General features: G+C 41.2%; 1 protein-coding gene across 2 annotated transcripts in view; it reads right to left on the reverse strand.

Annotated features, from left to right (window-relative positions):
• MAGI3 (membrane associated guanylate kinase, WW and PDZ domain containing 3) overlaps window positions 1–27,675 on the reverse strand; it is a 309,487-nt gene that overhangs the window by 95,868 nt on the left and 185,944 nt on the right. For both annotated transcript variants that reach the window (XM_063450667.1, XM_063450673.1), the window contains exons 8-11: window positions 15,321–15,427; window positions 14,249–14,437; window positions 10,473–11,078; window positions 1,613–1,644 (exon numbers count right to left, since the gene is read on the reverse strand). In XM_063450667.1, coding sequence (XP_063306737.1) covers window positions 1,613–1,644; window positions 10,473–11,078; window positions 14,249–14,437; window positions 15,321–15,427 — 934 coding nt within the window. The remainder of the gene's footprint in view (window positions 1–1,612; window positions 1,645–10,472; window positions 11,079–14,248; window positions 14,438–15,320; window positions 15,428–27,675) is intronic.

Below are 27,675 nucleotides of genomic sequence, written 5' to 3' on the forward strand. Positions count from 1 at the left end.
AGTATTTTGTTACTCGGTAAGGAATAACAACCCTTCAGTGCTGTTACAGGAAAACATATGCCAAGTTCTGCCAAGATATGACAGAACATTTACATTTATATTTAAATGCAACAAAGTAGTATTACATAGCCTAAACTCTGATTTAAAGGACCACTCTAGGCACCCAGACCACTTCAGCTTAAAGGGACACTATAGTCACCTGAACAACTTCAGCTTAATGAGGTTGTTCAGGTGAGTGCTACAGCTCCCTGCAGCCTTTTTCTTGTAATGTTTACATTGGAAGCTTGGAACACCTCTTGTTGCAGTCAATCAGACGGCCACCAGAGGGACTTCCGAGTTCAGAGGCCCTAAAAAGGCCTCATTCACGTCTGACGTATTCACGCATGGGTGAATACTTCAGACGGGCTATCAACACACAAAGCACTGTGAACGCGCTTTGTGTGCTGAGGCTGTCAACTCTGCTGTGGGAGTGGCTAGAGCTGACAGCTGAAGCCCAAAGAGGAGGACCCACAGGGACTCTTTCTGGCCACTATAGTGGTTGAAGGAGGGGGGGGGAGAGGAGACCTACTCTCCTTCCCCCCCCCTGGCCCCCACCCCTGGGCGGCGGGTGGGGGCCATGAAGATAATGAGGGGGGGACCTACTGTCCTCCCCCTCTCCGGCCCCCACCCCTGAGCGGTGGGTGGGGGCCCTAAAACTAACAATAAGGGGGGGACCTATTGTACCCCCCCGGCCCCCACCCCTGAGCGATGGATGGGGGCCCTAAAATTAAAAATAAGGGGGGGACCTACTGTCCCCTCCGGCCCCCACCCCTGAGCGGTGGGTGGGGGCCCTAAAAATAACAATAGGGGGGGGACCTAGTCACCCCTCCCCCCCCCACAAAAATAATATCTCCCTACCTACCCCCCTCACCCTAAAAATAATGAGGGGGGGACCTTTAACTAAAAACTTGTTTAAAAAAAAAAAAAAAGAAGAGAGATAAAAACAACTTACCATTCAATGTTTTCTTTCTTCTAAAATCTTCTTTCTTCAGCCCCCAAAAAGGCCAAATAAAAAAACATAATAACCGACGCAATTAAAAAAAAAAAAATAGCGCAAAAAAAAATAAATCCATCTTCACCCATGGAGGGCTTCGCGCAGACTGAGCTCTGCAGGGCGGGGGAAGGCTTATAAAGCCTTGCCACGCCCTGCAATTAGGCTAAGAACACTCTGATTGGCTGGTTTAAGCCAATCACAGTGCTCTGTGTCATTTTACACAGCGTGGGAAAATTCCAAAGAACATTCCCACGCTTGTAAAATGACACAGAGCACTGTGATTGGATGGCTTGAAATCCATCCAATCACAGTGCTCTGTGTCATTTTACAAGCGTGGGAAAATTCCAAAGAACTTTCCCACGCGCTGGAAAAAGGTAAGCAGCAGCATATATGAATCCTCTGACATTGTGACTTATGTGAAATAACAAAAACAAAAAAAATGTAATAGAAAATGAGCTGTTTTGTTGCTTAAGGGCAGCAACCTAGAAAAAAATATATATTTCTTCATAGTTCTTAAACAATGAAATCGGATTATGGAGGACAAGTATTTCTATAGAGAGCAAGGCCATGAGTACTTACCACTTTTGCTACTTTGTTTGGTGAAGGAGGACCTGCAAAGAAGGAAAAAAGATACATTATCATTATTGTCTCTCTTTTACTTGTATGTAAGCAACATGTATATCAGAAAATTGCATCATTATTCATACTATCTGCAGAGCTGGTGTCTGGGCCTATATATCGGCATCCTGAAAAATTCACAATAGAATAAGTGTATTCTATGGGACAGCAAGCCTCGCAATAAATACAATGTAAGAGTTTTTTCCCCTTTGCTTGTATATCGTAATGTGGTTTCCACCCAGATGTCTGTTACAGCACAAACAATATTCACAACATATATTTACAGCATGCCTACTAATTTGTTTTGTTTCCCAACTATATCCATGGTGTTTTTATTTGTGATTACTTGCGGGGCACAAGAAGACCCCTTTATCATCTGATATAAACTTCTTGAGTCTTCTTAAAATCCTCCTGAATCTGGTAGATTAAGTGGCAATATTAGCCTTGCAACACCCAGGCGAAGACACTGGTAAGCAGCCAGTAACTAGTCTATGCCTGTGCCAACAGAGGGCAATGGGACAGAAAAAATCCAAATAAGTTATCATGGCATATAGTACAGAAAATCTATAACTTTTATTATTGGCATGTTTGGGTTTCGTTTTTTTTTTAAAACTACAGTCTGGTCATACAGCAAGAAACATCTATGGCATCTTCACTGGAAATGTTAGTCAGCTTTGACACACTAAGTAAGCCAGCAAGATGTGAGGTTTAGAATACAGAGAAAACAAACTGATAAAAGGGAGTGGGATATAGCAACGCATACTCACTCTCGAAATTTAAAGTGTACCTATCTTGATGCACACTATTTATGCTCACTCTGACAAGCATAAAATGTAATCTACACATGTATACACTGGGACAAAACCCATTTAAAAACAAATATATCTGCCATTCAATTAGTGTGCATAGACCTCCGTGCCAAGAACTGACTTGACAAGGAGGCAAAAGAGACTTACTACAAGTGGTCCTACTGCTCTGCATGCATAGCCACCACAGCACGTGTGCTGTGGTTGCTATGGTTAGTCCTGACAGTCTAAAAAACACCTGCCTAAACCTTCTTTATACTGCAGTGGCAGAGGGGAATGAGGCTGGGTTGTAGCTTTGTCAGGCGCTGGAGCCCTAACTTCCCTTACTGCTTGAGCTGTAGTGGTTATAGGCGTGTTCATTCATAATAACCAGTAGCATGTCCTAACGAGTTCACATTTGATAAAAAAAATATGTCTGTTAGACTGTGAGTCAGACGGACTATAGGCCAGAGTCCTTCTGCAATACAGGAAAATCTAAGTAAACTACGAGACTGGAGGGGACATTTAAGGACAAATATATTATGGTATTTCAGGATTCTATCCCAAATTTAATTGTCCTACTCAGTTAGAGCGACACCAAAGCTTAATAAGCAGGGCATTGTGATTCGGCATACGGTCTTTGGGGTCGAGGTTGTCATCATGGTATAATGTAATGTTTGGTCTTTGAGGAGTATATATCTCTACTGATATTAGCAGTAATCATAGTGAAATATCACATTTAGGAACACACAGACCACTGACTGGAAATCTAAGCTATTTTGTTTTTTGTCTAAAAAAAAAAAAAAAAGCAAAATGTTTGACATACCGAAATTAATTCTTCCTTATGAAAACATTTTCATGAACAGAATTTGAGATCTTTTGAAATTGCAGGACACAGCAGGAAATGAAAAATGCCTAGGAAAATTATATCCTTTAGAGAACTAAAGAACAGTATTAAAATCATGTAAATCTTCAGGTCTCTAAAAGGATGGGCACTGCATTATGAATGCTACAAAAAGCTCATTTATTTAGAAACATTAAAGAAGTTTTGCTTTTAGTTTAGCAAGAAACTGAAACACAGCAACAATTAAAAGCAACACTCCCAACCTCTAAGTCACTTCAGTTTTACGGATTTACTCTTCCATATGATTAACTTTCGGAGCACATTAGTCTAGAGGAGGAAATTAGTTAAATGTACCCCAAGTGACAAAACAATTTCCTGTACATGCTCCTTCTCAATGTGTCTCTTAATACAATGCACCATGGGAATAGGATGCTATGCCAACCAGGTAGTGGACACATAGAAGTTTGTACAAGCAAGCCTGTCCCATGATAGAGTTCAAGGGAAAATAAAAGAAGCTGACCCTCACTACATTTATTGCTATGCCACTACATTTATTGCTATGCCACTGCATTTTCATAATGCCAGATGGAGAGATTGAAGAAGGTTGTGCAGGTCCACAGTGAAGAATATCATACCTCCCAAAATTTTAAATGGGCTTAGAGGGACACTTTAATTTTAAAGGTGTGAGTGAGGGTGTAGCCAGGTGCGGGGCTATTGTGAGAAATTTCAAGTGACTTACTAATAAGAATTTATGAAACTAAAATGTAGTTTAAAACAAGAACAATGTATCCCATTTACACAGACTGATTTCTAAACACATTTATTGTAGTTTACGAATTACTGTGATTATTATTGCTGTGGAGCTCTATTATGCACCTAGATACACCAACAATACGGAGCTCCTAGGAAAAAGGAACATTAGGATAGAAAAGAGGGACAGAGGGATTTGGGACTAATATAGTGACTGTACCTCCTAAATAGTATGGGATATATCTGTCCCATTTAGTGGTATCCGGTATCTCTGCCATGCAGGGTCCATCACACATGCCCTGGCATTAACTTTTAATGTTTCTCTCACCACCTCAACTAAATAGAGTATAAAAGGCACTGCGTCTGCAAAACTGACTGTACTGAATTAAAATACTCCAAGCGTAAGCTTGATGATGTCGTGAGCAGCAATCAAGACCGTTATAATTTATACATATAGATGAACAATTCAATAATGATTTCATTATCTACTCATGGATGGAAATTATTTATCAATGCAAAACTGGGAAACCGTAATTGCTCCACATTTATAAAAAGGAAATGATTGCGCTGGTGTCTAAAGCGTTTTACACGCATCAATATGATGCCCATCAGCGTTAATAGAAATTCATCCTAATCAAAGCAAATGCTCATCATGGATTGATTTTTCAGATATCAATAAAATTATAAATGCCATTGAAGTTTATACTAAATATTAACATTTTCAGATATATCTTCCAAAAATACACGTGCACACTTCTGTGATGTTAATATAAACAGCATATTATTAATACATGAATATATTGCACTCCTTCGCGATCCTTCCATTGGAGTTACAGGAGGACAAGGACAGGAGAGGCGTCACCACTAAATTGAGATCACTGAAATATTAGATGCTATGGTTTTCTGCTAAAAGGATTTTTTAAAAAAAATATATATTACAACTATAATACAAACAAAAAAAACACAAAATTTTGTGATCAATCTTAATTTTTTACAATTGATGGATTTATTTAAATACAAGTTTATCCTGCAAGAAGAACATTGATGCAGTATATGAGTAACAAAGAGTATGTACGACTGGGGCTGGAATATGCTAAGGGTAAATAATAATTACAGTTGCATAGCCCGGTTTTACATAATGGTTTTTTTTTTCTCCCTTGCAGATGCTAAGTCAATTAAGTCAATGAATGCAACACATGAATGAGCCTTGATAAGGCCACTCGGATTAAATCACTGGGAATAAAACAGCTCTTAAAAGGGCAGCGTCTGGACCATTACAAGAAAAAGACGGCATCTTAACTGGCAGCTATCAAGAACTGCATTATATGCAAGCATTAGCTAATTAGGATGGAATGGAAATTGAGTCAATGTAATTGCCATTAACTGCTTCAATGCTGAAACACGATTTCATCTATCTATACTTTCTGTTTTTTAAATGAATACAATGAAATGGACAGAAACATAGTAAACAAGCAAAGCGAAGGGATGCTATTATTAGCTAAATAAGTGGCTTTAGAGGGCGCGTTTTCTTCTAGGAAACTATAAAAAAATATTTTCCTTTAGGCAAACTGCATACATGACAATACCATACCACCAGCATTTGAAACGGACAAAGATGTACAATTCAATTTTTAAAGTGTTAGTGTGACCAGGGGCGGGGGCTGTTCTGAGAGATTTTAGGTCAATTACGAATAACAACTTATGTAACAGAAATGTAATTTAGAACAAGAACAATGTATCTTATTCACACAGAATGATTTCTAAAAAAAATTTGTAGTTTAAAGACAAATTACTGTGAGTATTACTGCTGTGGAGCTCTGTTATACACTGAACCACACCAACATGATGGAGCTCCTAGAAAATGGGAACATTCGGATCCATACATCCCAACACTGGTGCCCCAACAAAAGAGGCAAGTGATTCAATCGTGTCACTGGCTCCACCCCAAATGAGGCACGAATTACTGGCATGTCAGCCTGGCGTGAATGTACAACAGGCTGCCCGCCAATCGTCTAAGGCCAACTGAGGGCAGACCCAAATGATGCACTTGCAGTATCCTTGTTTTAAAAATAAAAATACTTAAAGATATTTCAAGTTATTGCATGGTCCAAGAACAACAAAATAAGAAATAGAAGTGGAAAAAAAGGGGGCTCATAGGTCAATTTCATAATATGACCCATTTGGATACATCCTCCACATTCTCTTACATTACACTAGCTCTTAGTAGAAACAGCTCCTTATGAAATAAACATTGCAATTGAATCACCCATTTGAAAACCGACCAGCATGTGCCATCACATTTTGTTATGTCTTAGTTTTCGATCTCCTCTGTCCCTCATCCCAGGCAAGGTGACTATATTCACGTTTCCAAAGCTATTCGCATACCTTCTACTATAGAGCTGTGTTAGCTGCTTTTCCCGCTGTACGTAGGGTTCAGATGAATAGTGTGGGAAAGTGCTCGATATTAAAAATATATAAAAGGGGGGAGGGGTTTGAAAGAAGGGTAAGGTGTTAGGTGGGGATAGGTAGATTGTTACACATTTTCCCCCAACTTGCATACTTGTTGTGATGATTCCAAGTTAATGTAAAAAAATGCCAGCAAAAAGTGAATGGGGCTGAGTGAATGTTCCAGGACTCTGATACAGTTTACTGGGAAAGAAAACTGCTGTAAAATGAGCGGTACTTCCGTATATAACAGTCATATACTATCTTCAATCTCAATTGCAATGTTGAGAATTTTGCAAGTCTTTCTAACCCTTCTCCATCTTTCTAGTTTGATGCCAATGTTATATTCTTGTATATGTGAAACACTATTTTGAATTTACTTCCTGCATGACTAATATATTGTCATGTAAGTAGTTTAACCAAAGTATGAAATATGTGATTACATCTTCCCTTTAACTACAGCTACAATTAATGCTTCGTTAAACTATGAAGCCTGCCGGTAATTTGTAACCAATATGTTATATTGAGGCATCCAGGGCACTGTGTAAATTAAAAGCTAGCAGTAATTTAGAAAAATGCTGGACTCATTGCATCTAATGGCCAACTTTAATTAAACAGGTAGAATTCACTGCAAATTAACAGACATTGGAATAAAACAAGAGTGAATATTCAGCACTTTAGCAATCGTTACTGAGGTCTAAAACCAACAGAATGGCTTAAAGGGTCAGTCTCAGAAAAATGATTGCATGGTTAATGGACCAGAGAGTATCCAGTACGCACAATCTTACAGAGATTTTTACAAACTGCTTTAAAGGGACATTATAGTCACCAGAACAACTACAGCTTAATGTAGTTGTTCTGGTGAGTATAATAGCTCCCCTTCAGCCTTTTTTTATGCAAACACTGCCTTTTCAGAAAAAAAGCCAGTGTTTACATTGCCCCCAGGGACACCTCCAACTCCTCAGATTGTCACTGGAGGGGCTTCCTGGCTCACGGCTGCACAGTAAGCAGCCCTGCCGTTCAGCGTCCCAGCTGAATTTTCCTCAAAGAGATGCATTGATTGCATCTCTATGAGGAGGTGCTGATTGGCCAAAATGGTGTTTGGCCCCGCCCCTTGCTGATTTTAGCCAATCCAATGCTTTCCCCATTTAATATAAACCAGACCCCCTGGCTCCGACACAGCCAATCCAGCAGTTCTACGTTCTCCTTTCTTGTGTCAATTTAGTGACTACACTCACAAATTGGGCTGTGAACAAACAGATAACGGTACAGAGCAGTTCCAATCATTTTATGAGATGAGTGGAGCTTTGACTGCTTCAGTATCTTAGATAGATAGTATTTTTATTGTTTTGCATCTTTTATAATAAAAACATATATACGTTTTATTTAGTTACGTTTTGTTGATCAATATAAAAAGTCATAAATGTTCAGTGAAAACAGTTAAATTGTATGATGGAGCAGGAAAAACAAACACTAACAATTTTATACCATGCCCGCCGCCATTGCTTTTGGTGGTTGCAGACATAGGTATGACATGTGTAAAATGTCCAATGTCGTTTGACTATCTCATATGCAGTTTTCAGTCATTTGGGTATATGCAATACATATTTGAATTGGCACCATTTACCCACCTCTTCATGCCGGCTTTAATTATTTTCCAAAAATCACATAAAACCTCAAAAGATAAATGTACTGTGTCATTCTAACCACTGTGGTTTACAAAGGGGTTTACATTTATGCCAAAAGGAAGTTGGGCTATGATTCCTCAGCTTTTTTCCCCAAATCTATATACCTAACAGACTTATTGAGGAGGACTGAGTTATTTATAATGTATATTCTACACCATTTACCCAGGGCCGGATTAACATAGGGGCTGATGGAGCTGCAGCTCCAGGCCCAGGCCCAGGCCCATTGATAAAAAAAAAAAAATATGTATTTGTCTTTGATCCTGATAAAAGTCCTCTATGCAGGACTGAAACGTTGATCGCTTTTTAAAGATGTTCTAATACATTTTGGACTTTTAACAAGTGAGTGCCCCTGCCTATTTTGGATGGATACATAAAACTAGCCATGGCATGCTAGCACCCGATCGTTAAGGGATACTTCAAGCGTGAGTGCAGGAATACTTTGCATTTTTTATTTATTTATTGGAGGCTGCCTGGCCGGTGCCGATATTGCATTAATACCGGCAATACAAATGCCCGTAATGTTCTCATTATAAACAGAGATTACTCTGCAATACCATTACCTGCCAGTAGGGGTCGCTGTGTGTGGAGAGGCAGGGATAGGAAGGTACCAGCATATACCAGCACCTCTCTACTCCCTGATCTGCAGGGAGCAGCTACACAGCACAGCGAGTCCAGACAGCAGCTTCCAGCCTGCTGAGACAGCCTACAGCTCAGGGACGTGAGGAATGGGGTAAAGGCTGCAGGGAGATATGGGGACACTGAGACACTAGGGGACACTATCAGACATGGGGACACAGGGAGACCTCTGGGGACACAGACACTTGGGGACACGGGGACACAGACACATATGGGGACACAGACATGGGGACAGGCACACATGGGGACACAGACACTAGGGGATGCTGGGAAACATGGGGACACTGAGATATGGGGAAACAGAGACACTTGGGGTCACTGGGAGACATGGGGACACCGAGACACTACGGTCTCAATGTCCCTAAGTGTCTCAGAGTCCCATGTCTCCTAGCCAGTGTCCCTGGTGTCTGTGTCCCCATGTCTCCCAGTATCCCTAGTGCAGCCTGACATGCATTCATGCCATGCTAGCATTCCATCTCTTTGGGCAGACACGCCTCCTTTTTTGGGCATGTTCGGCCATTTTGGAAGTTCTGGTTACATGAACGCTTCAGTGGCCCACCCTTTTACACCGCCCATTGACTTCCTGCTTCACTGGACACTGCTGTTAGTGGGTATGGATTTAATTGAAAGATGAAAGCATGAATTAGAGAGAGATTATTTTAAGAGAATCTGAGTTTTTTTTTTATAGCCTATGAGTGTCCCTCCGTCAACATCGCTACCAGATACAGAACGCTTGAGAGGTATGACTGCTTTAGTGTTTTTGGTCGATAAGATCCTGTACTTAGGCCCCTCATAATTGTCAGCACCAGGCCCACTGAGCTCTTAATTTGGCCCTACCACATTCAGCTGTGCATGGCCCACTGTCTCTAAATTCTTTATACGTTACTGTTTGACTGACACAGTGGGGAGAATTTCTACTTGACTGATACATATTATGCATTCTCCTAACCTGCTGAACACACATAAAAATCTCAGAGCTCTAGTCAGCTTTATTCATTACCTAGTTTAAATCTTCACTCAGTAGTAGATCAATTAACTTTCCTATTGATTGTGTTGTCTGTTTAAGGTATACTGTGAGTCTCTGTCTAAGATCTTCAATTTAGAGTTTGTTCCATGAACTCAGCAACAATTCTAGCAGTGCTCTTAATTGCAGCTCCCATTAACCTTTCAGTCTGAACATCAGAGCATGACCCACGTTTTCGAATTTATGAAATACATTTCTCACTTATATATACATTTATTCCATATTGCCCATTAGTTTCTCAGCTGTATCCCATCCATTTCTCTTCTCAATCAATAATTAAAATCATGACTTATGCAGCATAATGTTCTATTTCACCGAGATTCCAGTACATACATCCACTTTCTGCTTGAAAATGTAAGATATATAGTCACTTAGTAGCATTGTTTGTTATTATTTTCTACCCAGCCTCCATAATACAGCTTCATGTCAGTCTGCTTCTACAGCCGCATATAATATGAGAGTTACCATTAACCCTTATTAACGAAAACAGGTGAAGAAATGTCAGTGTTGATCACTAGGTTTGTTGTCTGGCTCTAATAAAGTTAGTTTACTATCTGCCATATTAGATTTTTTAAAACAGAAAAGAAAAAAAAAAAACTAATACATTTTAATGACTGTTTAAACTGTCACAATACACAGTCTTACTGACCTCCTCTTAAGATGAGAAGTGGCACTTCAGATCCGACTGGAAACTGCTTTAGAACTTCAACCACTTGGATGTGTGTCAGGTTCTGCACATTTTGGTGAAAGATCTCCTTTATCACATCTCCTTTCTGCAGTCCTGGACACCACTGGCTATCCAATATCATTTTGACCTTTTGTCCCATAGGACTATCAGCTATTGCAAACCCAAAGCCCTTGGGTCCTTTTAGTAAGGGAATAGTGACAAGCTCAGGCAGGGAGGTCCCAGAGGATGCCATAGATGTCCTTTGCTCTTGTAGGTCCAGTGAAGGTCCATTAAGTCGTCCATTAACCAGCACATGGCCTGGTTTTCCATTCTGATCCACAATCAACACTCCAGTTTTTAAATCCTGACTTCCCATGTCTCCTTGACTGGTGAGCTGTCCATTAATGATCGGTGGAACCACATTAACATTGTCAGCAACAGGATCGTCACTATCTTCAGGTAGGGGATAACCCCGACAAAGTGTCATATTCACATACTGACCAATAGGAATAAGTTGGAACATCTGGACCACTTCTGCGTGTGTGTGACCAAGAACACATGTTCCGTTGATGTCTACAATCACATCACCTGCAAAAAGCAAACAAATGGTCAGTTTTGTAACAAAAATGTCAATACATGAAATCGTGGGATTGATTCATTAATTACTTTAACAAACAAGAACATTTTCGATTCTCTACATATCCTCACTAAAGCCCTGGACTAAATTCTCTACCAAAAGGTCCATTTATCATAGACCCCCTTTTATCTTTCACTCTGCAAGTCGAAAAATATTTTCCATATTTTACATTACTATATTCCTAAAGACAAACCTAATAATAAAATTATAAAAAAATTACATGATATAAAATACCCCCTCCCCCCCCTCCATTTTAGATTGTGTTATGATAAAATATTAACTTCTATAAATTAATAATTCCAAGTGTGTGATATTCTGATATCCCAGGTTAATGATTTTTTTTTTTTTTTATTACAATTAATTAATTGAATGTGATACTTTGAGACAGAATACCCTAAATTGAAAACCTAGCAGCACATAATTAGCTGGTATAAAGACTGCTCATTAGAATTGTCACAATGTTTTAAAAATAATTTCTTTTTTTTTTTTAAACAAATTGTTTCGAATGCAGGAAGCGGTCCACTCTGTAATAGTCCCCATGTGCTAAACCCAGAGAGAGAAAAAAACACAAAAACAGGATTTGGGATTGGACATGGACGGATTAAAATGTTCATTACAGAGCAGAAATACTTTTCCAGATAGAATCTTCTTCCATCAACTGCAATAAAGGATATGGATGAAAGGGCCATATGGGTGAAAGGTGAATGCACCCATATTCTGTTCTAACAAGACATCTCTATATAGTTCTATCCAAACACGTAACGAGTTCATTTTTAAATGAAATAAATGTCAGCCTCAAGCACAATGGAGCCGGAAGAATCATAAAAATGACAACTGAAAGTGAAAGTATGATTGTTGTGAAATAATCGAATGAATCTAAGTGCGTCCAAACAGTGAAGTTTAGTTGAATGAAGACGTCTTGGTACTGTATACCTCTTTTTGATTAGTGCCGTTTAAGAAAAATAAACCTGCCAAAATGGCAGAATGGTCAGATTTCCTAGCCTAGCAAGCGGTCATGCCTTCAGAGTACTTACACAATGGTAACATATAGGTAGCTCCAGTAATACTTAAAAGGGAACTCAAAGCATCATGTACACTTTAATAATGTAAAGTGGTTATGGTATTTGGAGTCTGTATGCCAGACAGGCAGGAAAAAATGGGCTTTGCTGCCAGAGGTGTAACTCTACCTTTGACACGGTCATTAGCTAGCCATGTTAATTCTATGCATACATGGCATCTGGTGACAGGACAGCCAAAGGCGGAACGGCCAGCTCTTCCTTACCGCACAAGACTTCCCCTTAGCCCATCGCCCCTGATTTCTCTCCCCCTCCAGCAAGGGGGAGTGATATCAATAGAGGAGGATTGGAGCACTGGATCAAAGGCAAGTTTTCTCTCTTCCTTTTTGGGGGGAGAGGGGGCAGGTTAAAGCCAGTAAGGGTTGCGGGTTGCTCCAACCATAATCCGTGTATTATTAAAACATTATTTTTTGTTAAAGTAACCATTTAAAAGCCTAAGGCAGTTCTCAAGCATCTGTAGGAATACCATATGTGACTTTAAACCCATTTTACTTGATAGTGAAAGTCTCTCAGCTCAATGTTAATAGACACCGGAAAACAGGCTGTTCGATATATGGTGTGTACAGTCTGTAATTCAGTGTTCCATGAGCCAGACTCTTCCTAAATGCCTATTTATTTTAACAGTTTTAAACATTTCTAAAACGGAACTCATTTCTCTGCTGATAGCAGAGTGGCCGTTTATTCATTACTGTTAATAACAGCCGCAAATGGCTTTCGGGAGGACTTCATTTCAGGCACTTGATGGCTGAGCACGTGCTTCCATACTGATGCAGAAAATCTTTTAACGATTTGGTTGCCACATGTGAGGAGACTAATGACATCACTGTCTCACTAGAAAACATCTCTGGATCTGTGGCATAGTGATCTGGATTCAATTAGCACTGGAGTCTACCCTCAGACACACACACACACACACACCTTTTCTTTTATTTCTTCATTTTAGACAATCCTGCAAGAAAGTCCCAGTTTGAAATTGTGACCCAGAGAATACATGGCAAGACAGAAACTAGGAACCATGTTTCGTGCATAATCCGACTCCAGACAGAGGGGGAATTAGGTCATCTTCCAAGGTTATTTTATAGCACCCCAAAATGCTTTAGGAGGTCATATATGTATGTATGTAAATTGTTGCAGACAGTTTAAGGCAGGGGTTCCCAAATGGTAGATTGCCAGATGTTGTAGAACTACAACTCCCATTATGCTTTGCTTTGGAAAGTAAACGCATCAAGCAAGAACAAGCCACTGCTTTCTGGATTGATTGTTTACATTTTACAACTTTGCCTTAAATTCTGTTACCAACACTTTTATAAATCTCCCACACATATGCACCGGGGGCATAACAGCTTTTAATTGAGGGGCTCCAAAACAAGTTATAGTGAACTGCTAAGTAATGTAATAAAACCACAAAGATGGCTAGACAATTTATAGAAAAATGCTCCATAATATCCACGGATGAGAAGCTCCCGGGAGCTCTGCCTGTTGTGGATCAGCTTTGCGGTAAGCCATTTCATAATTTCGCTCACCAACTCCCTTAAGAATAGCTTCAATAATCGTGCTCCATTGTTCCTCCGTAACATCTTGCAGCACAACTTCAACTGTACGTTCTTTAAAGAGATATCGTGGCTTCAAATTCAAGTTCACTTTCTATAAAATGGATAAGTCATATCTGGGCTTTTCATGTGGATAAATCCTGCATGAAAAATATCTATATATTGCAATAGAATTTAACCGAAATTCCACTGCATTCAAAAAACATTATGCTGTCCAATTTATTTACTCAACTGTGAACAGATTTAGAAACAGTTGTATAGCTACCTGTTTTACTACCCTGGACTTCACCAGCCCATCTGCTGACATGGTCCATGAGACCCCATACCTCAGTGATGCTACCAATATTTTACAAATATTTGTCAAAAGTCAAGCTATCATATAATTACACCCTGTCTCTCTCTACTTCTCCAATTATCTATTTGCCCTAACTTAAGTCTCCCTGTTGCAATAAAATGCACCAAGTTCTAGTAAGGTACTGTTCTTTGGGGTCATACCTGGTGCAATTTTGCCATCTTGAGCAGCTGGACCATCCTTCAATACGTTCTTCACTTGCAAGAACTCATCTGGCCGGTCTCCTCCAATAATAGTAAATCCAAATCCCATGGAGCTTTTCTTTAGGGATGTGCGCAGAATTGCACCCTTCAGCTGGGTTGGATCCCTGGTAAAGGGGGACTTTTCTGGGTCTAGAAAGAATAGGAAAAGGGAAATTATAAAATGTAACATATGGTAGTACCTGGTGTCAGCATCAGCAATTACACAGACAATGTGCTCCATTATAAAGACCAAGGGTAGGCAAGCTTCGGAACTCCAGTTGTTGTGGACTACATTTCCCGTGATTGTTTGCCATCACTATGGAGCATTATGGGAAATGCAGTTCACAACATCTGCTGAAGGTTGCCTATCTCTGATATATAGCAATTCCACGTGTAGACATCTGTAGACTATTATATTAAAGTGTTAAAATCACAGCTTTGAAGGATTTAAACAATCGATGGCAAAATAAGGCGTTCCTTTGCCCTATAATCAGTACGTATACAGGTAACACACACACACACACACACACAATGTTTCCACTCAGTCCCTATTAGCCAGCATCAGACAGTATTCGTGCCAGTTTGCCCAATTAAAAAATATGGTAAAAGACTGATGCATATAATATGGGTTAATAGACATGCGAGAATAGTTGCAAGAAGAAATTTGCCATTTCCTGCAGCACATACAGCAACGACAGGTTAAACACAAAAAAATAAAAAAAATAAAGAAATAAGGTTTTACCAAACAATCCCTTAGTGATTCATGCTGACAAGAGGATCATCCTAAAAGAATGGTGATCAGTGCCCCTGAAACACCCTCTATCGATATCCTGATTGCATTAAAGTAATTTAAAGAGGTGTCATATTTGATGATCGACTATAATGTCCCTCTAACAGATCGAATCCATTAAAATGCTCTTTAATGGCACAAGACAATTTTATAGCTGCAAATGTATCTGAAGTATGGCAGCAATTTCAGACTATTTACTATCAGTGCTGTGCCTCAGCGTGAGAAGGCTGTAAATAAATTTACCTGTATGTATAGCTCCATCAGTAGGAGGCAGGCTCAATTGACCGAGCTGTTTTTTCCGCTTGGCTTCCAGCACAGGGTTTTCAAATTGTGTTTTCTGGTTGATGTGACTGCAAAACAAAAACACAATAATTAGATCTTTAAAAAAAATTAACACTTTAATCAAATGATACTCAGCCAACTGAACATATGTATATATACACGTGAGTGTAGATAAACAGACAGACCTGCCCTTTTTTGCAACAAGCAGGACGAGTCTTCAAAATGTGCACTTCATGATGGATGACATCATCTGTGTATTATTTAAAATAAATCAGTTTGGTTGCCCCCATGCAATCCCAGGTCCCAGACATCATGGGCATTGCTGGGGAGGGCTGACCCTGGTTAGAACACAGATTGAGATCCAGAAAAGTCCTGGAACTGGTTAAGGCCACGTTTTATTGTTTGCACTAAGTCTCTTAAATTGAGATATTTAACTACTCCCATTTCAATTAGGTTAGTGCACACTATTTTGAGTCAGTTAAACAGCACCATGTTGGGGTACTGCAATTGGTGCAGATTTAATGCTACATGTATATGGCCAATGCTACGGGTGTAGGGTTAATACAGAATGATCTGAACTAGAAACCAAGGAGGTGTTTCCAAAATATGAAGCAAGTTAGACAGAAACGGATTGCGGGAATTACAGTGAATAAAATAAAACTTAACCTGTATTTAATAGATTAAAATTACAAACAAATCACAATACCCCACAAAAAACATAAGTGAGAAAAACCTCATATATATGAAGAATGCAACTAGCTTCCAACTACAGAGCAATTGGTGATAATCCTAATAAAGTATATAAAAGCAGTTACGGTAAATGAAGTATGCGAGTTATTAACATGGTTAGCTCATGGCAGACAAAGTAGTGTTTAGGGTATTTGCCTCACTCCGGAAACCATATGAAAAGTGAGGTATTTGACCCAAATTTCTGAGATAAATACTACATAGCTGAGCTACCCATGTAGTTGCTTGCAAACTAATATAGTGGCAAACATGTAACAAAAATGTTGTAGAGTAGCAGCATTTAGACCCATATTGCCACTGCAAATTGTTGGTCCATTAACAAATAAACGGTTTTGCAAGAGAAAGTGGACTATTTAGCCGTGACTAGTCCCATCGTGCCTTTTTTTGCTGTGTATTGTGATTTATTTGTAATTTTAATCTATGAAAGGAGCACTATAGGGTCAGGAACACACATGTATTCAAGACCCTATAGGGTTAAAACCACTATCTAGCCCCCTTGGCCCCCTTTGCCTCCCTAAAGATAGTAAAATCTTTCTTGTATTTGAGTCTGAAGCTGATGCCTCTGCCTGTGAACTTCTGCTGACCTCTGACATCATCAGAAGGGGTGCCCTGATCCAATCACAATGTTTCCCATAGGATTGGCTGAGACTGACAAGGAGGCAGATCAGGGGCAGAGCCAGCACAATTCAAACACAGACCTGGCCAATCAGCATCTCCTCATAGAGATGAATTGAATCAATGAATCTCTACGAGGAAAGTTCAGTGTCTGCATGCAGAGGGAGGAGACACTGAATGTTTGAATGCATTTTAGGCAGATATAACCCAGGAAGGATCTCTAACAGCCATCTGAGGAGTGGCCAGTGAAGTTATCACTAGGCTGTAATGAAAACACTGCATTTTCTCTGAAAAGACCGTGTTTACAGCAAAAAGTCTGAAGGTAATGATTCAATAAGCTGTAGTTGTTCTGGTGACTACATTGTCCCTTTAAATAAGGTTACGTTTTGTTTTATTCATTGTAGTTCCTGAAATCAGTTTCTGTCTAACTAGCTCTATATTTTGGAAACACCTACTTAGTTTCTAGTTTGCTTATTGTCTTCACAAGCGGTTATCCCACAGTCAGGAGGTGTTTTCCATTCTCAGCTCCGTCTTTTATAAACATCGGTACGCAGTACTGGAGACCATATCTCAGAAGGATATTGATACTTTATAGAGCATTCAGAGAAGGGCTACTAAACTGGTTCATGGATTGCAGGATAAAACTTATCAGGAAAGGTTAAAGGATCTTTACATGTATAGTTTGGAGGAAAGACGAGACAGGGGGGATATGATAGAAACATTTAAATACATAAAGGGAATCAACACAGTAAAGGAGGAGACTATATTTAAAAGAAGAAAAACTACCACAACAAGAGGACATAGTCTTAAATTAGAGGGGCAAATGTTTAAAAATAATATCAGAAAGTACTACTTTGCTGAGAGGGTAGTGGATGCATGGAATAGCCTTCCAGCTCAAGTGGTAGAGGTTAACACAGTGAGCGAGTTTAAAAATGTATGGGATAGGCATAAGGCTATCCTAGATATTAGATAAGGCCAGGGACGAATAACATTTTTTAGAAAATTGGGCAGACTAGATGGGTGGAATGGTTCTTTTCTGCCGTCACATTCTATGTTTCTAGGCTTACAGAATTTTTAAATGTTTGGTGTCACAGCATGTGGGCAGATCAGGAAATGTATTTTCCAGTGATAGTTCAAGATTATGAGAACCCTATAATAACCCTAATCTTAAAAAGAAAAGTAATAATAATAATAAAAAAAAAAGTCAAATGTGCACAACAGTGACGTGTGTATTAAGAAACACTATAGGGTCAGTAGAGCAAACATGTATTTCTGACCCTATAGTGTTAGAACCATCATGTAGGGGGCATTGCCGACAGCATACCACACCAGACGTTTTTCTGTGGAGCTCAGTTTAGGCCCCACGAAACCGCGACAAAAGCCACAACAAAATACGAGCCAACAAGATAAAACCCTACAGCTCCCAAGAGACATGATGAGACGCAAAATCAGGAAAAATTACTACCCAGTAGCCCCCCGTTAACAAGATATAAGGCTCTCCTACAAGAGGCCCACACCGCAGCTACTCGCCAAGATAGCGTCTGAGGCCTAGCACGACCTGGAAGCCTTTAGAAGACAAGGAGGGAGAGGAACCTCATACCGCACCAATACCTGGAGCAGAGTAACAATCCTCCGAATCCAATGAAGATTCGTGGCCGTTGAAAAAGGGGGACATAAAGCAGCTCCTAATAGACTTGAGGAAGATCTGAAGGGAAGACCTACTAGAAGCGCAAAACAAAATTGGCGTGATTCACCAGAAGGTGACAGCAGTGGAGGAGAGAGAGGTGGTCAGAGACAGACACATACAGGAATCCAAGAGCCTAATCAAGGGACTCTCCTCTCAGGTCCAGCAACTGAGCCACACAGTGATTTCACTAGAGACATGGCACAGACGCCGCAATATCCGTATAAGGGGCATCCCAGAGTTAGAGAACTTGGGTCCATACGGTTCGAGGGAGCCACACTAGCAATCTATGGGGACATCCTATTTATGGCCCTAGCGGAGAAGAGGAAACTAGCCTCAGTGGCAAGAAGTCTACGGGAACACTCGCTGAAATAATGCTGGGTGATAGAGGGATCCCTTAAGGCGGTGTTTGGAGACAGGTACCTCGCTCTCACCTCAGCTGAGGATCCAGAACACTTCTTATAGAAACTAGGCCTACCGGCCGTTCCACAAGGGGAAGAGTCATCCTCGACTGGGAGGACAACTACCTCCATATCAGCTTGGGCTCTAGCATTATCTACTCCCTCTGGACGCACTGCCCGAAAGCAGTAAATCTGGCTTAGAGGCACAGCACCTGGCGCCCTGCCTACCTAAGCAAGCGCACATCTGTGCACACAGCCTCACCATCAAGGTCAGCCACAGTAGCCTGATAAACTGAATCTGCCGGCTCCTTATATTGTATTGTTGTATTGTTTTGTTTCCTGACTTTCTGCTTAATGAGAGTTTGACTATATTGTTTTATTGTGTGTACCAATGCTCAGCCAATGTCGTTAACTATTTAACCCCCATAGAAATCAGCAAGGAGGCGGGATGGGGGCAAGGCCAAACACAGTTTAGTCAATCAACAACTCCTCATAGAGATGCATTGAATCAATTCATCTAAATGAAAAAAATGTCAGTGTCTCCATGCAGAGCGTGGAGATGCTGAATGGCAGTGCTGCCTACTGTGCAGCACTGCCCCATTAAGCCCCTCCAGTGGCCATCTGAAAAGTGGCCACAGGAAGTATCCCCAGGGGGCAATGTAAACATTGCATTTTCTCTGATTAGGCAGTGTTTGCATTGAAATGCCTAAGGGTAATGGTTATACTCACCAGAACAAATACATTAAGCTCTAGTTGTTCTGGCGACTATAGTGTCCCTTTAAGAAAAAAATATGTTCTGGATTCAGGAGACATTCATAAATCACTTCACCTTCAGTCTCCTAGTTTATTATGATTTCTCCAGAAACACTCAAACACATTTCTATTCTACAACACACCAGTCAACGGCTCAATTCTTGCAGTTGCGGGCCAATGTTGCAAGCTGTAGTACATGGAGATTTACTATATGATCCAGAACACGTGTCAACAAAACAACAAACACAATTGCCATTTATTACATCAACATACAATCAGGAACCATACGTTGATTTCAAATCAAACACTTTTTTTTATGAAAGGTTTGCTAGAAACAGATGGAATCAATACAGTTTGTGAAGTTGTACACCATTAGAGGGACTTTAATATAAAAATATACACCTGCTCATCCTAACTTACACAAATCAAGAGTCTGCTTGAATTTGATAATTCATGATATAGTTTCTTTAAGTGAAGAGGATAATGAAACCTTTGATAAAAAAATAAATACCAAAGCTATTAAAAAAATAAGTAAAAAAACTCAACTACAATAAATAAATCAGCTCTTTAATTATTGAATTGTTGTCCTGACAGTGTGCCAAAAACAGCAACTTAATCTAGCGTGCTCACTCGCTCCTTTTCCCTGTGACGCACGCGTTCTTTCTCTACCCTGCAGACTCTTCACACACACACAAAACTGTCACCGTGACTCTCGATCTCAAATTAAGCAGACTCCCATGGTATTTCTTTGAGCGCATTCTGCCACTGCAATTACACGTTTAACAGTTTTTGAGTAATATGCTACATTCTCAGGGAATAAAAATAATGAACTCCATTGATGAGAGTGAATTAAGTAAAGACTCAATTTAAAGTTTATTTAATTTTTATTTTTTTTAAATCAGATACATCTGATAACGACACATATCAAACCTGACTAATCTGTTCTTTACGTTTTAGCAACATTTGCCAAAGCTAAAGAACAGGAGTAATAGCTTGAATGTATCCGTTCACTCTTTGCTATATTAAAGGGACACTATAATCACCAAAATGACTTTAGCATAATAAAGTAGTTTTTTTTATCATGCCTCAGATGTTTTGCTGCTCATTTCACTGACATTTAGGAGTTAAATCTTATGATTCTGTTTATGCAGCCCTAGCCAGTACCACACCTCCTCTGGCTGTGACTGACACAGCCTGCATTTTTAATCAGATGCAACTTAATTTAAATGTTTTTATCTCCTGCTCTGTAAATTTTATTTTAATTACATACTGTAGGTTCTTTCAGGGTCTAGCAAGCTATTGACCGAGCAGGAGATAAGAAATTCTAACTTAGGGGGCGTGGCCTAGACACCGACCGGGATGGCCGCATAATTCCGGAGCTCCGCCAAATCCACTCTTAATCCGGCACTAGCCATAAGCATCGAGACCCAAAAACCAGCCTAACACCCTCCACTATGCCTGGCAGACACTCCGGCTTGAAACCCGACCCGAAAAAGAAGGGTGACAGGAGAGAAACCGGCAGATCGGTGGCCGACATGCTAACTACGCCGCGAGGCAGACAGGCCTCACAAGATGGCCGCCAGCACAGCCCGCGTGGATCCCTCTCCCCGGCCTCTACCACAGGCAGCGATATGCCAGAAACGCAATCAGGGGACCCTGCACAAATACTGGCTAAACTTCAGGAGGTGAAAAGCTTCCTTGCCAAAGAAATCTCCAACAGCACGAGAGAGGTCAAGGCAGAAATCCAGGCGCTGGGAGCCCGGACTGCGGCCCTAGAGGAAAAGATGGATCTGGTCACACAGGCCCATAACAACGCCGCATCATATTCAAGAGCAATGGAACAGCGGATCTGTGAGTTGGAACTTACGGTGGAAGACCTCGCCAACCGCTCCAGACGCAATAACGTGAGACTCAGAGGTCTCCCTGAAACAGCCGCGGAAGGGAACCTGGTGAGCAAAATGGAGCACTATTTCAAGCACTTACTCCCAGATATCCCTGATACTTACTGGGCAATCGATCGAGCACACAGAGCGCTCAGAGCCCGTAGAACGGAGGGACAGGCACCGAGAGACATCATCATCCGCTTTCATTACTACTCCACAAAAGAAGCGGTGATGAAATATGCTAGGGCCAACGAGCTTAATTATCAAAACTCTATCATCACCTTATACCAGGACTTTTCCCCTACCACTCTGCAACGCAGGAGAAACTGGAGACCCCTGACAACTCTGCTTCAAGAGCGGGAAATCAAATACACATGGGGACACCCCTTCAAGTTGGTGGCTTTCAGGGCCGGGACTACCTACACCCTGCAGCCAGGAGGAGACCCACTAAGATTCCTTCGGAGCCTACAGACAGAACCACCAAGAAGCTTTGCCCTATCCGGGGAAACACCGCCAGAGCTTGAGGATCTACCCGCTGACTGGACAGTCGTCAAAGCAGCTAAAGCCTCGACGAACCGCCATCCCCCTTGGTCGAGCGGAGCCTATGGTCGATGTATCAATAGGGGGAAAAAGGAGTGCGTTCATGATCGACACTGGTGCTGAACATTCAGTGGTGACTAATCTAGTTGCTCCTCCATCTGGAAGGACTATTACTGTGATAGGAGCAACTGGAAGAAGTGCTGAAAAACCGGTTCTTAAAAGTCGACTCTGTACATTGGGAGGCCACGTAGTAAAACACCAATTCCTTTATATGCCTGAATGTCCAGTCCAATTGCTGGGACGTGATATGCTATCAAAATTACAAGCGCAGATTACGTTCCTACCAAATGGAACAACATCCTTAAAGTTTAATGGACCTTCAGGTATTATGACTTTATCCGTACCAAAGGAAGAAGAGTGGCGACTTTATACAGTGTTGACTAGCCAAAACCCTAGGAGTGATGAGACATTGTTTAACATACCAGGAGTTTGGGCAGAGAACAACCCACCAGGACTGGCCCGCAATATTCCACCTATAAAAATTGAACTGAAACTTGGGGTTTATCCAGTGAGCCTAAGACAATACCACATCCCGCAGAAGGCTAAGAAGAACATTCAATCCTATCTGGATAAGTTCATACGGTATGGTATCCTAAAATTCTGTACTTCCCCCTGGAACACCCCATTGCTGCCTGTTCAAAAGCCCGGTACAGATGAGTATCGACCTGTGCAGGACTTGAGAGCAGTCAATGATGCGGTTGTTAGTATACATCCAGTTGTACCCAATCCATATAACCTGCTTGCTTTAATTCCGGGCGGGGCTACTTACTTCACAGTCTTAGACCTCAAAGATGCCTTCTTTTGCCTCCGAATTGCCGCAGAAAGTCAATGTATTTTCGCTTTCCAATGGGAGAACGCTGTAACGGGCTCAAAACGCCAAATGACTTGGACAAGACTGCCCCAAGGGTTTAAAAATTCACCTACCCTATTTGGTTCAGCTCTAAGTCAAGATCTACTGGATTTCGAGTCCATCCCAGGAGAGTGTGTATTGTTACAGTATGTAGATGACTTGTTGATAGCAGCAGTTACAAAAGAAAAATGTCAGCAAGCAACGCACGATCTACTGCACATTCTCTGGAAGGCAGGATACAAGGTGTCTAGAAAGAAGGCTCAGTTGTGTTTGCCAACCGTCAAGTATCTGGGATTCCATATCTCTGAAGGTCAAAGGATTATGGGGCCAGAGAGAAAAGAAGCTGTCTGCCAAATACCAATACCCAAGAATAGAAGACAAGTGCGAGAATTCTTGGGGGCAGCAGGCTTCTGTAGGATATGGATTCCCAGCTATGCGATACTGGCAAAACCTCTGTACGCAGCCATCAAAGGTACAGAGCACGACCCCTTCTTATGGACCCAAGAACAGCAAACGGCATTTGAAGATGTGAAGAAGGCTTTGATGAGTGCCCCAGCATTAGGTCTACCTGATCACACACGACCATTCTACCTATATGTACATGAGCAAAGAAGAATGGCTGTGGGAGTATTGACACAGTACTTGGGATCATGGCAAAGACCTGTTGCCTACATGTCTAAGCAACTGGATGCAGTGGCCAGCGGACTTCCACCTTGTCTAAGAGCCGTAGCTGCAGCCGCCCTGCTAGTAGCTGAAGCCGATAAACTCACTCTGGGTCAAGAACTTTATGTACGAGTCCCACATGCAGTACAGACGTTGTTGGATTACAAAGGAAATCATTGGTTTAGTAACAGCCGTATGACCAAGTATCAAGCAATGTTGTGTGAAAACCCAAGAGTGCATTTAGAGACTGTAAACACCTTAAATCCAGCTACCCTTTTGCCACAACCTACTGAAAGTCAACATGATTGTTTGGAAGTAATGGATGAAGTATTTTCAAGTAGACCAGATCTTCGTGATTTTCCCATCCAGAACCCCGATGTTCAATATTACACCGACGGCAGTAGTTATGTGAAAGAAGGGATCCGCTATGCAGGATATGCAGTAACAACAATAGACAAGGTGATAGAAGCTCGGCCACTGGCAAAAGGAACATCAGCACAAAAGGCAGAATTGATAGCACTAACACGAGCGTTACAATTGGCTGAAGGTTTAAGAGTAAATATCTATACGGACTCTAAGTATGCGTTTTTAACCACTCATGCCCACGGAGCTTTGTATAAAGAAAGAGGACTACTGAATTCAGAAGGCAAAGAAATCAAGTACGCAGCTGAAATCCTACAACTATTGGAAGCAGTGTGGGAGCCGAAAGAAGTCGGTATTATACATTGTCGAGCGCATCTGAGAGGAGATGGTGATGTAACCAAAGGAAATCGGATGGCAGATAGTGCAGCTAAGCGTGCTGCTGAATCAGGAAGACAGGAGTATGTGGGGCATATAGCTGCTCTAATACCAACCCCACTGTCTCAATGGACTCCAGTTTATACAACTCAAGAAGAGGAGTGGTTAAAGACTGAACCGGGAAAGTATTTGGAGAACAAGTGGTATCAGCTAGAAGATGGAAGAATAGTCATACCAGCATCACTAGCAGTAGAAATTGTCCAGAACTATCATAACGGGACACATTCTGGGAGAGACAGTACAGAAGAATCTCTCAGGAAACATTTCTACATACCAAGATTGTCCAACTTGACTCAGGCCATTGTACGTAGATGTGTAACGTGTGCTAAAAATAATGCAAGACAAGGACCAGTAAAGCCACCAGGAGTCCAGTTTATGGGGGGACTCCCCATGTCCGATCTACAAATAGACTTTACAGTGATGCCTAAATCGGGTGGACATCGTTACCTGTTGGTAATTGTGTGCACCTATTCAGGCTGGGTAGAAGCATGTCCTACTCGTACAGAGAAAGCAGGAGAAGTTGTGAGATTCCTGCTACGAGAAATAATACCCCGATATGGACTACCCTGTTCTATAGGATCGGACAATGGTCCAGCTTTTGTTCACCAGTGCCTACAACAACTGACTCATATGCTTGGTATAAAGTGGAGGCTTCATACTGCATATAGACCCCAGAGTTCTGGTAAGGTAGAGAGAATGAATAGAACTATTAAGAACCAGTTGGCTAAAATGTGTCAGGAAACCCAACTTAAGTGGAACGTTCTCTTACCCATAGCTCTATTGCGAATCCGCAGTACCCCTACCAGAAGGATGGGCCTCTCTCCTTTTGAAATTATGTATGGGCGACCACCTCCCGTACTTGGTAACTTAAGGGGGGATTTGAGTCAGTTGGGAGAAGGAATTACCCGGCAGCAGGTTGTAGAGTTGGGTAAGACTATGGAGGAGGTACAGAAATGGGTACAAGATAGATTACCTGTGAATATTTATCCCCCTGTTCATAGTTATCATCCAGGAGACCAAGTGTGGATTAAAGAGTGGAATAATGTACCGTTAGGGCCCAAGTGGAGAGGTCCTTATGTTGTTCTTTTGTCTACCCCTACAGCGATTAAAGTGGCCGAAGTGACTCCGTGGATACATCACTCCAGGGTTAAACCAGCAGCAGTCGATTCTTGGCAAGTTACAGCAGATCCAGAGAATCCCTGCAAGATCCGGTTGAAACGCACTACTCAGTCGGAGTAACGAGGAATTATTGTGGATTACAAATTTTATTGTTACAGGTGTGAGTGAGAAGGCCATAATAAAGCCTGTCCGCTTACCAACACATAGTGTATAAGCCAGGAAAGTCTCGAAGGGACACCTGTGAAGACGAGCAGAACTCCATTCCCTGCAGCCCTCACATCCTGGAAGCTGAGGTTCCATCGCACGGACGAAGACTGAGGATGACGGCGAAAGATGTGCTTTTGATTGTGTTTATTTACATGTGTTTTTATATTCAGGAAGGTAGAGGTACCGACACTCCTAGCTGTGAGGTATGCATTAAGACTACGAGAACAGGTAACCATATTTCCCAAACCCTAATTTGGCATTCACAGTACGAATGTAAAGGAGAGGTATCAAGATGTAGATACCTAAATATAGACTATAGTGTGTGCCATTTAGGAGTAGGAGAACCTAAGTGCTTCAGTCCAGAGTATCAACCTCGTACAATTTGGTTGACTCTCAGGAATGGAGATCCTCAGGGGACCCTAATTAATAAGACGGTGTTAGAATCCGTATATTCTTCGGGTGTTCTGCTATTTGATGCATGTAAGGCGATATCAAGTGGTAGAAAGCCGTGGAATGTATGTGGGGATCTTAGATGGGAGAGGACGTATGGATCTAACGATAAATATATTTGTCCCAGTAGTAAAAATAAATATGTGAGTCCTAGATGCCCAAATAAAGACTATAACTTTTGCCCATATTGGTCTTGTGTGGGGTGGGCGACTTGGGGACAGACAGTAGATAAAGACATGATAGTGACTAAGTTGCCGACTAGCCCTTATTGTAAGTCTATGGAATGCAACCCAGTCCATATACTTATTAATAACCCCGACAAGTTCCTAGATAAGTATGGAAATTTATTTGGGTTTCAGATATACGGGACGGGTTTAGATCCTGGGACATTATTGTTTATAGGAATAGAGACTGATACGGTATCCTCCCAGACTCATCAAGTATACCATTCCTTTTATGAAGAGATGAGTATAGATAATAAGATCCCCCATAACGCTAAAAACCTGTTCATAGATTTAGCCGAAAGTATTGCCGGTAGTCTTAATGTTACCAACTGCTATGTGTGTGGAGGTACTAACATGGGAGACCAATGGCCTTGGGAAGCAAAGGAGGTAATGTCCGGTTCTGAGGCAGTTGACCAACTAATATCTACACAAGCCGATTATCATTTGAGTGTTAGAGGTAAATCTGAGTGGAGATTAAAGACCTCCATCATAGGTTATGTTTGCATAGCAAGGAAAGGAATAATGTATAATACTTCTGTAGGAGAATTAACTTGTCTAGGGCAAAAAGCTTATGATGATGATACTAAAAATACAACTTGGTGGTCGGCTTCAAATGTCTCAGAACCATCTAACCCGTTTGCTAGATATGCCAGTTTAAAGGATGTGTGGTTTGATTTATCCATCACATCTACCTGGAGAGCCCCAGCAAATTTGTACTGGATCTGTGGTAAGAAAGCCTATTCGGAGTTGCCACAGGACTGGGAAGGGGCATGTGTGTTGGGTATGCTCAAACCATCCTTCTTCTTGTTACCGATTGAAACAGGTGAGACTTTAGGTGTTAAAGTGTATGATGTGAATCATAGGAAGAAAAGGGGACCCTTAGAGATAGGCACCTGGGAAGATAATGAATGGCCTCCCCAGCGTATCATAGATTATTATGGGCCAGCCACGTGGGCAGAAGATGGTACCTTTGGTTATAGAACCCCTATTTATATGCTCAACCGCATTATAAGATTACAGGCGGTGGTTGAGATTATCACTAATGAAACATCACAAGCGCTCAATCTCCTAGTGAAACATAATACCAGGATGAGGACAGCAGTATACCAGAATAGATTAGCCTTGGATTACCTTTTGGCAGTAGAGGGAGGTGTATGTGGGAAGTTTAACCTAAGCAATTGCTGTCTTCAAATAGATGACGAAGGGCAAGCAATAGCTGAGCTTACTAGCCATATGGTTAAACTAGCGCATGTGCCTACTCAGGTATGGAAAGGGTATAATTCAAGTAGTTGGTTTGGTAGCTGGTATGAGTGGTTTGGAGG

This window comes from Pelobates fuscus, chromosome 1, assembly GCF_036172605.1.
Source record: "Pelobates fuscus isolate aPelFus1 chromosome 1, aPelFus1.pri, whole genome shotgun sequence".
NCBI classification, from domain to species: Eukaryota; Metazoa; Chordata; class Amphibia; order Anura; family Pelobatidae; genus Pelobates; species Pelobates fuscus.